The sequence below is a fragment of the Amyelois transitella genome, chromosome 10, assembly GCF_032362555.1.
Source record: "Amyelois transitella isolate CPQ chromosome 10, ilAmyTran1.1, whole genome shotgun sequence".
In the NCBI taxonomy this organism is placed as follows: Eukaryota; Metazoa; Arthropoda; class Insecta; order Lepidoptera; family Pyralidae; genus Amyelois; species Amyelois transitella.
In genome coordinates, this window is record NC_083513.1 from 10,962,945 (window position 1) to 10,973,557 (window position 10,613).

Genomic DNA, 10,613 nt, shown 5'->3' on the forward strand with positions numbered 1-10,613 from the left:
CAGCCGGACGTGGCCTTAGAGTGTCTTCGAGAACATCGGCTCTGTCTATCCCGAATATACAAAAACGCATTCCAAGGTTGTTTAGAAGTAAACGCGTCTAAAGAGTAGAATAGAATAGATTTATTTTCAAAACTGGATACAAGGTATCACTTATTGACGTCACATCACTTAAATCTAATTATAACTACTACCGCTTCTAAAGCGCATGTGTGGAAGAAGCGGCGGAACAAACTACACTGCAGCATTTTCACCGGGTGTCTAAGGCATTGTACAGATATTTTATTTCTCTTTCGTGCTAGTAAAATTATAGCAAGTCCTTGTAACAGTTCGTGACATCTCTATTGAAATGGAAACGAATGTATGTATGTTTGTAAGTTTTTTTTGTGACAAAAAATATTTGCTAGATCTAATGACAGAATAGAATAGATTTATTTTCAAAATTGGATACAAGGTATGATTTCTTGACGTCACATCACTTAAATCTAATTATAACTACTACCGCTTCCAAAACGCATGTGTAGTAGAAGCTGCGGAACAAACTACACTGCAGCATTTTCATCGGACGTCAATTTACAAATATAGATCTCTTAAATCTAAATCGTGGACGAATGCACACTGTCTATATTAAAAAAAAACATGAATGAATGTGTAGAAGAAGCGGAGGAACAAACTACACTGCAGTGCAAACTTACTGCACAAAAGTTCTCTCAACTAATATTAGTCCTCAGATTTTGAAACATTTTTTGGTTACACCGTAATGTTATTCCTTTGATATTTTAATTTCATTTAGCAGCAAAAATGTAATCAAAATGTAAATTAATACAGCTTTTCATTCTTCAAAGATAACTAACTGAAAATTTAATTTGTAGGTCAAATTTAGTTGAGTTCAAATTACGTTTTTAACAAAGTTTCGACAAGATGGAGCTATGGAGAATGTTATATTTGGAATACCAAGGAATATATAACAGACAAAAATAAACTTTCTAAGCAACATGATGAATTTTGATTCGCAGACGGTCCAATTTAGAACCTCCTGCAATCAAAGTAGGTAAAAACCGTTCACTAGCTGTCTTTTACCACGTTTCCGATACTTTTATAAGACTTTCTCAGTACATTCCTTGTCGCATTCTCAGCTTTTGATTTCAAACTCTTCCAACAAAACTTTTGCAAAGATTAGTTTACACCCGCGACAGCTAGCTTTGAGAATTCCGGCGTCATTCGGCGATGGCATGACTCCGCGAGGCGTAACTTGTATCATCAGCTGTTCCTATAATAGGGGATGACTAATATAGAAACTAAAGGGACACTAAAGAGATTTTTTAGGGAGTCAAGAAAGAGTGCTCTGTTAGAACACAAACGCGAGAGCGACGTACTCCGAACATGATTCGGCGACTAAGGTAAAATAAAAGTAAAATTAAAAAAAAACTTTTATTTTTTCCAACAATTGTAAATGAAAAATACATAGGTATATAATAAACTAGAGGCCGCCCGCGACTTCGTCCGCATGGAAACCCTATCAATCCCGCGGGAACTCTGGGATAAAACGTAGCCTATGTGTTATTCTGGGTCTTCAGCTACCTACATACCAAATTTCATGGTAATCGGTTCAGTAGTTTTTGCGTGAAAGAGTAACAAACATCCATACAAACTTTCGCCTTTATAATAGTAGTAGGATTGTTGTTACCAATATCGATTGAAAGATAAGGTTGGTTGAGCCCTGGCTGGTGATGGGATAGTAATTCAGCTGTCGATGCTTCTTAATTCCCAATGTCAATTAAGGTATGACTGTACTCTGGTTGGTCAGATAGTCAGTCGGTTCCTTCGCGTATGATATATTGCTATGTTGCGTCTCATTAAACGTCAATATCTTACCAAATGTTTTTACAGCTGGTTGTGGCTTACAATAAGTATATTGTTTTATTTTTAGACCAAAAATTAAAAGTCTTAGGTAATATCTGTACTTACATAAAATCAACCATTTTCCTCAACACTAGTAGGCCCTCACACAGAGAAGGAAAATCGAATTAAATGCCAAAATATAAGATATTTTCAAGTAATATTTTGACTGTTGAAGTTAATTCATAAACTCGTCTTTTTTGTTCAAAGGTTAAGCTGATACAATTAAACATTTTATAAAATTCATCCGTTTTTGAAAAACTTTTTCTTGTAAAGGACTTTCTTTAACAGACAGGGCCTACAGTCTTTAAAAAAAACAAAAGAAAACACAACGAATTTAAATTTACCAAATTCATCCGAGAAAAGACGCGGTACTCATCTAGTATATACACTGTAGTGATAAATTTAGTACAAAAAAAATACTATACTTATACGTGCGCTGAGAATTTGTGAAATAATTTTCAACATTGTCTTTAATGTTTTCATTATCTGTGCAGTAAAACTCGTGAATTTGTGCCGTGTTATAATTTTGGTATTAATTTGTCACGTATGTTCATATATTCAAGTCGTATTTGGAAATATTTTTTTTGGTGATATGAGAATCATGTAACCAGGTAGTATAAGATTTCGATATAGATGTGGTAAAGTATAATTTATTGACATTATTTTTTTTAATAAGTATGAATGGCAGTTGATATATCTTAGATTAACAATTGTTTAAGTTACATTTAAAGTGAAAAACCTTTGCAAGAAAAATTATACATTCAGTAGATAAACTATTACGGACTGTAGCGCAGCGGTAGTACGCTTGTCTGTGACATTGTTTATTACAACTTTTTTGTACAATTCACAAATGTATGTATATCACAATTGGCGGACTTAGTGCTAGAAGCATTATCTACCAGTCAACCATTGTCATTAACAAAGAACTTTAGATGGGGTCAAATTAAATGAATAAGATAAGTTTGTTTTAAGTAATAATGATTTACTATAAAATTGTACTGTTACAGTTAAAGAAACTTGATATATCATGGATAGTACGGAACCCTGCTTTATAAATAATAGAAAACATGGAAATGTCAACTGGCTGCCTTTTCTCAGACAGGTAGGTTTACGAATAGATATTATATACATACATACATAAAATCACGCCTTTTTCCCGGAGGGGTAGGCAGAGACTATTATCTTTCCATTTGCTACGATGTCTGCATATTTCTTTCGCTTCATCTACATTCATAACTCTCTTCAAGCTCGGCGGTTTCGGGTACTCTTGACTTGACCTTTTGCCAAGTCTAGACCTTCCCACTCCGACCTTTCCCTCTACACTCTTCTTATATATTTTCTTAGTCAATCTGCTTGCATTCATCCTCTCCATATGACCAAACCATTTTAACATACTCTTTTCTATTCCAGTTACTACCTACTAGATATAAAATCATATAGATATTGTTATGTAATTTAATTGATATTATAAACATCGGCGATGGGCTAGCAACCTGTCACTATTTGAATCTTAATTCTATCATTAAACCAAATAGCTGAGCGTGGCCTATCAGTCTTTTCAGCTCTGTCTATAATCCCACAAGGGATATAGACGTGACCATATGTATGTAGCTTTTAAAATAAACTTGTGTCACTTTACATGAAAGTCTAGGAAGATATTCCTCACATCATCATAGCAGGTATTTGCCATGATAACAGTGAGAGATACATATAAAAAAGGGCATAATTTTCCAGATGTTTATATCAAGTGGCGTGTGGACCTTCGCTTTTATGTTTGGGCTAAGTTTTGGAGTACCCACAGTGGCTATCCCACAGCTGAGGAAAGAATACAATGAGACTTCAATGATTGACATTCATTTGGAGTCGTGGCTTTGTAAGTGACCTAATACATACATACATATGCACAGCTATTTGGCTTAATGATAGAATTGAGATCTAAATAGTGACAGGTTGCTAGCCCATCGCCTAAAAGAAAAATCCCAAGTTTATAAGCCTATCCCTTAGTCGCCTTTAACGACATTCATGGGAACGAGATGGAGTGGTCCTATTCTTTTTTTTATTGGTGCCGGGAACTACACGGCACTGTATTGGTGTCGGGAACCACACGGCACTGCCGGGAACCACATGGCACAACAACACCTAATACATTAGTATTCAAACTAATGTAGGTACATAACTCAGAAAAGAGTCATTGGTACATGGCCGAGGTGGGATTTGAACGAGTGCCCCCAAACGGATTACTTGCGCATTTAAGCCGCTACCGACGTTCTGTCACCAACGACTTAGGGAAATAAGTGTGATTAATTTATTATGCTTGTGGCAGGTATACTTTAAATATGTATCTATAAATATGATGTTATAGATAGATAGTAGATAAAACTCTTTAATGCACTATAAGAGTAAAACATACATAACAGACAGAGATGGTACAAAGGCGGACTTATCGCTAATGCAATCTCTTCCAGTCAACCTTTGGTTGGAAGAAAACCAAACAGAATATATATTATACATATAAATACATACAAATACGCATAAATACAAATATTATTACATAATAATAACATAATATACTTAGGATAGAGTAGAAAGATAACGAGACCTAACCTTATCTATTTATTTTTCAGCGTCAGCCATGCTTTTTGGTGGCATTCCTTGGGTGTTCATACTGACAATCTTAGTTTACGCTATAGGCCGGAAAAAAACATTTCTCATAATATCAATAACATCACTCATAGGTTTTATTATTGTATACTTCGGAGCTTCTATCACATACATATTTATTTACCAAGTAATTCAGGGCCCGTTAGCTGTATCACAAATGACTACATCGTTCCTCGTCGAATACATTTCACCGAAATACAGAGGTGTGTTTTGTACTGTACAAGTTGGTACTATGTTTTGGGGTATTTGGGTCTCTAACGCCATTGGGACCTTCTCCCATTGGAGCAATATCATTTTGGTTGGCATTATCTGTGCTTTGTACAACGTTATAAATGTCTTCCTTTGGCCCGAGTCTCCTTACTGGCTATCAATCAAAGGAAGATTTACCAAATGTATTGAATCTCACAGATGGTTGAAAGGAATAGACGAAAGGTCCGAAAAAGAATTGGCAGATCTGCTCAAAATTAATAAAGATACAACTAAATTAAATGCGACATTTATTCGAGAACATACTAGAGAGTTTTTTAAAGTAATACTTTTACCTGAAGTGTATAAACCTTCAGCTTTATGTCTCCTTACAATTAGTATGTACCATTTGTCAGGTAAAGTTGTTTATACAATTTATTCTTTAACTGTTATTAAAAAGATTACCGGCAATGAATCAACAGCATACATCGGAATGTTAATTTTAGATGGCATTACTGTAGCCAGTTTATATTCAGGCAGTTTTTTAACTTTAATTCTTACAAGACGAATGTTATTACTGTCTACTTCACTTTTAACTAGTTTATTTTTATTATCACTCTCTCTTTACGCATATTTAATTAAATCTTCATTAATTTTTGAAAATGTATTTGTAACTATTACATTGCTCACGTTATTTTCTTCAGTTGTAAGTGTAGGACCATTGTGCATTAATGGTATTTTGATAGGTGAATTGATGCCATTAAAGTCAAGGAGCGTTTTTGTTTTCATATTTACATTGTACGGTAAATGTTTAGTAGCAATTATGATCAAAGTTTCTCCTTATCTTTTCAAATACCTTGATCTACATGGATCATTCCTGTTTTATGGTATCGCTATGTTTGTATGTCTTTGTCTAACATACAAGTACTTGCCCGAAACGAAGGACAAAACATTGATTGAAATATCAGAAAATTTCAAGAGAACGGAAGGTTCCTTTGAAGAAGTGAAAGAATTAATGTTAATTCATACTTGTGATAGCAATAAATTGAAAAGTGCTTCATCAAAGAATTGTACCTGAGTTTTGGGCAGAAGTTTTATTGTAATAAAGTATTTTAAATTTTACCACACTGAAGGTAATATTAAATTAAACAATTTTATAATGATAAATGTTTTTATTTAATCCACTTTTTAAATCGTTTTTATCAATTATAATTTCCATATTATTTCATATATTATAATAACAAAAAAAACATAATAAAATTGTTATCCTACCAATTGTATAGCATTATTCAGCTCACATGAAATGGAAAGAAAATTTATTACATTGTACCTGTCTATTGAAGATACGTTATTTCGCGTCTCTGGAGAAAAAAAAAGCTCTTCGTAAACCTATAAAATGCTCAATCGAATATAAAACCTTACTTGAATAACCTTCAATGTCTTCAATATACCTTGACAACACTGGCAGGTTATAGTTCTATAAAACCTATTGTTTGAGTTCGTTTTATGAAGTTTCGGCGATAACTCGGATCGAAAAACAATCAAGATAACACTTTGAGACCTTGGATATTGGCAACTTCGAGTTTACAGTATCTATACGTACCTATATCCTACTAATATTATAAATGCGAAAGACAGAGCCAACGGTAGATGAGACTGATAGGTGACGTTCAGGTTTTTTTTGCTTGATGATAGAATTGAGATTCCTACCCCTCCGGGAAAGAGGCGTGATTTTATGTATGTATGTTAGCTCCGTATGTAGATGTATGTCAAATTTCGTGGAGATCGGTACTCTGGGTTTGAAGTGAAAGACCTAAAAACACTCATTCACATTTATATTATTACGAGCTTTAACCCACAGCTTCGTCCTCGTGAATGAAGCGCCGTTTACAAAAAAGCGACAAAAAATAACGCCATCTACAAACAATCTACGAAATTAGCGCAACTTAAAAATAATAAATTTTTTCGCAAATCTCACGGAAAATATAGTTTTTACCATGATGAAAGGTGGCCTTTTCCAGACTATTAAAGATTTAAAGAAGAAGAACATTTCAAGAAGTTTTAAGAAATTTTGAGAAGAAGAACATTTAAAGAAGTTTAATCAGTAGATACTCGTGAAGAGGTAAAAAAACAAACAAACTTACTATCGCATTTATAATATTAGTTGGAATAATATGGATTTAAACAAGCACTTTATTCCTCAACTTAAATAAAAAAAAAATTAAGAATGCTTAAATAAAAATTACTGAAAGAAAAATCGTGAAAGCATCAAGCAAATTGTTGCAAAAATTGATCAATATGCATCACTCTGTTCTAGCACTCTTGTCTGGGGAGCTGACGTCGGCTCCTCCAGTTTCGAGGGTGTTGACGTTTGTGCCTTGTCGGACCTTTTGCGGAAATTTAACCGGCTTCATAAAAAAGGGTTCATATTCGTCAGAGAATGTTCAATGATGAATGTCTTCACATGTTTACCAGGTGCATATAACTAAGTTAATAAAATAAATTTATGTTATTAAAAGGACCTTTTACATGGATATCGTTAAAGATGGCTAAGGTTAATAAACTTTCGAATCTTCTTTTACGCGATGGGCTTATAACCTGTCACGATTTGAATCTCAATTTCATCATTAAGCTGAATGTGGCTTTTCCGTCTTTGCGAGACTATTGGCTCTATCTACCACGTAAGGGATAAAGACGTGACTATATGTATGTATGTACCTATAAAATGAAAGAACAATTCATGGATCCTAGCAAGTGGAAAGTTTCTACCCACCTTCATGTTTATTCTAGATTAAGAGTATAAGCTCGCGTAAAACGCAAGATCTAGCTAATTTCATACCGAGATTCCAATAAAATTACACAAAATAAGCATACGGCCCAGAGTATGATATCCAACTCAGTTACTAACCAGACTTTGTTTTTACTGAATGTGATGTGAAGTTTTGTACATGTAACGCGATCTTTTCCAAGAACGAACCAAATTTAATGATACTTTTTAATGAGTTATCAACAGAACTTCACTTCGTAATTGTGGACAAAAAAATTAGGGATGTTATTTCATAGCGGTTCATTTATTTCATTATTAATTTGATGTGTTTGTTGCCGTTACCGCCGTGTGGTTTCCGGCAACGATACAAAAAAAGGACCACTCCATCTATTTCCCATGGATGTCTTAAAAGGCGACTAAGCGATAGGCTTACAAACTTGGGATTCTTTTTCTTAGGCGATGCGCTAGCAACCTATCACTATTTGAATCTCAATTCTATCATTAAGCCAAATAGCTGAACGTGGCCGATCAGTCTTTTCAAGACTGTTGGCTCTGTCTACCCCACAAGGGATATAGCCGTGACCATGTGTATGTATTCATTTGATAGCTACGGCCCTCGCTTTTTCTTTTCGCAAACTGTCGTTTATTATAATCCCGAATAAATCCCGAATCCCGGGAATATATGTGTGTACGAAATTAACATGCAAACATATAATCACGTCTATATCCCTTACGGAGTGGTTCTATTCTTTTTGCTATCTGCCGGAAATCACACGGCAAACTTTTCTTCATATAAATATTAAAATCTATTCTATCGTTACTTATTCAGCATTTCCAATTCGGCTCAAGGACAATGATTCCCGAATCTCCCTAGGGAAAGGTTCCCTCAAAGGAATATTGGGAAAGTTATTATACCGTGCCGTATCGAGCGTTCATTTAATCGTGTTAGCACAATAATAATAAGGTTCAATATTTCAAATAAACGATGATGAAAATGCTGAAATATTTGTTAGCATAAGTGAATAAAAGAAAAAAGTAAAATACATACATATATGGTCACGTATATATCCCTTGTGGGGTAGACAGTGCCAACAGTCTTGAAAAGACTGATAGGCCACGTTTAGCTATTTGGCTTAATGATAGAAATGAGATTCAAATAGTGACAGGTTGCTAGCCCATCGCCTAAAAAAGAATCCCAAGTTTGTAAGCCTATCCCTTAGTCGCCTTTAACGACATCCATGGGAAAGAGATGGAGTGGTCCTATTCTTTTTCTGTACTGGTGCCGGGAACCACACGGCACCTATACAAGGATAAATATATATGTAATGTCTGTGTGTGTGTAACCGATTATTCTGATTTAACTTTGTTATTGATAATTTCATTGTAATTTACTCGTAATCTTTGTCATTGACCTCATGTGGAAATGTCACGCTATTTTTGTTTATTACTTACGTTTTATTGTCATAGAGTTTTTATTACCTAAACCTATGAGGTTGAATGAAAAAAAATAATGAATGCGGATGGAACTTGTCATACAGTAAGTGGCAATTACGCGACCCTTAAACCATTGAGATAAAGGCGTGACTTATATGTGTATTTTACATATTTTACCTACAAATTTTCATGATTTGAATTTAAGATTTTTTATTCCCACATGACTTCCAAAATTTTAAATACTATACCTAACAAAGTAAACTTGTATTACTAGAGGCCGCCCGCGACTTCGTCCGCATGGAAACCCTATCAATCCCGCGGGAACTCCGGAATAAAAAGTAGCCTATATGTTATTCTGGGTCTTCAGCTACCTACATACCAAATTTTATCGTAATCGGTTCAGTAGTTTTTGCGTGAAAGAGCAACAAACATCCATACTGACATGCTCATAAACTTTCGCATTTATTATATTAGTAGGATTTTATCAAAATTATCTCACAATCGTCTCCAACAACGTATATGACGTAACGGAATGTGACCCGACGGCAGACACAGGCGGTCAAATCTAAGTTGCCACCACCTCCGCATACAAATTGAGTCTGTTGGCCTCTTTCACTTCCATCTCCCTGTGTATGTTTTCACGCGGTGCTTATTAATTTTGTATTTCGTTGGTTGGTCCACTATATTTTGTTAAATGCGAGTGGGTAAATTCCTAGTTTTCTCTTAGTTACTGATGACTGATGTAGGTAGTTTTGTTTGTTTTTCTTTTTTATCTGACAGCCGTCGTTTTCCTGTCTTAATGACAGGCGTCAGTTGTCAATTTTCTTTTTAAAGTAACCGTCATATACTTTGGACTGAATCCAATCGCTATAAAGCCCGCCATACACTCGAGACTTATCTTTTGGTGTGTACATAATATTTTTTTTTGTTTCATATTTGAGTTTCTTTATTTTTCTTTGTCTGCTTGTGTCATAGACCTTATAATAAAATTTGTATCTGTATCAGTTATCAGGTCCGGCCGGCAGGTTGTGCAGGAACAGACTTAAAACTACACCCTACATACATAATATATTAATATATATATTTTTATAATTTGATTATTTATTATATTTAAATTAACCTATTTATATATATACAATGCAGCAATGTGATAATATTTTTTTATCCGAAACCTTCTGCTCTGCTGAGGGATCTGGTGACTCAAGTTTTGTTTCCTGTGATTCTACAATGACCTTGGGGGCTTTTGTTGATAATACATTCCACAATTTTCCATATAATTTTAATGTGTGTCATATCAATGCACAAAGCATTCCTGCGCATTACACAGACTTCATTGAAACGTTTTCTTCCGTGCACCTTGGCGCAATTCTTGTGTCCGAAACCTGGTTGAAACCAAATTTACCTTCGACTAGCTATTCGCTACCTGGCTTTATCTTAATACGAAACGATCGTGTCGGATCCCGGGGAGGCGGTGTCGCCATTTATTTAAGAAGTGATATACATTACCGTGTGCTCGCTATGTCACCTTCTGAATACACCGCCAGCAGCGAATATATATTTCTTGAGGTCTCGTTTAAGGGAGTCGGAGCCGCTTTGGGAGTATTCTATTGCCCCTCTTCACATATTAATTATTTCAGTGCTTTTGAATCTCTCCTTGAGTCGGTTT

The 10,613-nt window shown here is 34.8% G+C and overlaps 1 protein-coding gene across 2 annotated transcripts; it reads left to right on the forward strand.

The window, feature by feature from the left end:
• Positions 1 to 2,423: 2,423 nt before the first annotated feature.
• Positions 2,424 to 5,824, forward strand: LOC106139249 (facilitated trehalose transporter Tret1). 2 transcript variants are annotated; one of them, XM_013340655.2, is made up of 4 exons: positions 2,424 to 2,510; positions 2,907 to 3,001; positions 3,634 to 3,772; positions 4,524 to 5,824. In XM_013340655.2, the coding sequence occupies exons 2-4, from the start codon at positions 2,927 to 2,929 to the stop codon at positions 5,822 to 5,824; spliced, it is 1,515 nt and encodes a 504-aa protein (XP_013196109.2). In that variant the 5' UTR covers positions 2,424 to 2,510; positions 2,907 to 2,926. The 2 variants fall into 2 exon arrangements, with proteins under 2 accessions (XP_013196109.2, XP_013196110.2); XM_013340656.2 differs by lacking the exon at positions 2,907 to 3,001 and having other exon boundaries at positions 2,456 to 2,510.
• The last annotated feature ends 4,789 nt before the right edge of the window (positions 5,825 to 10,613 follow it).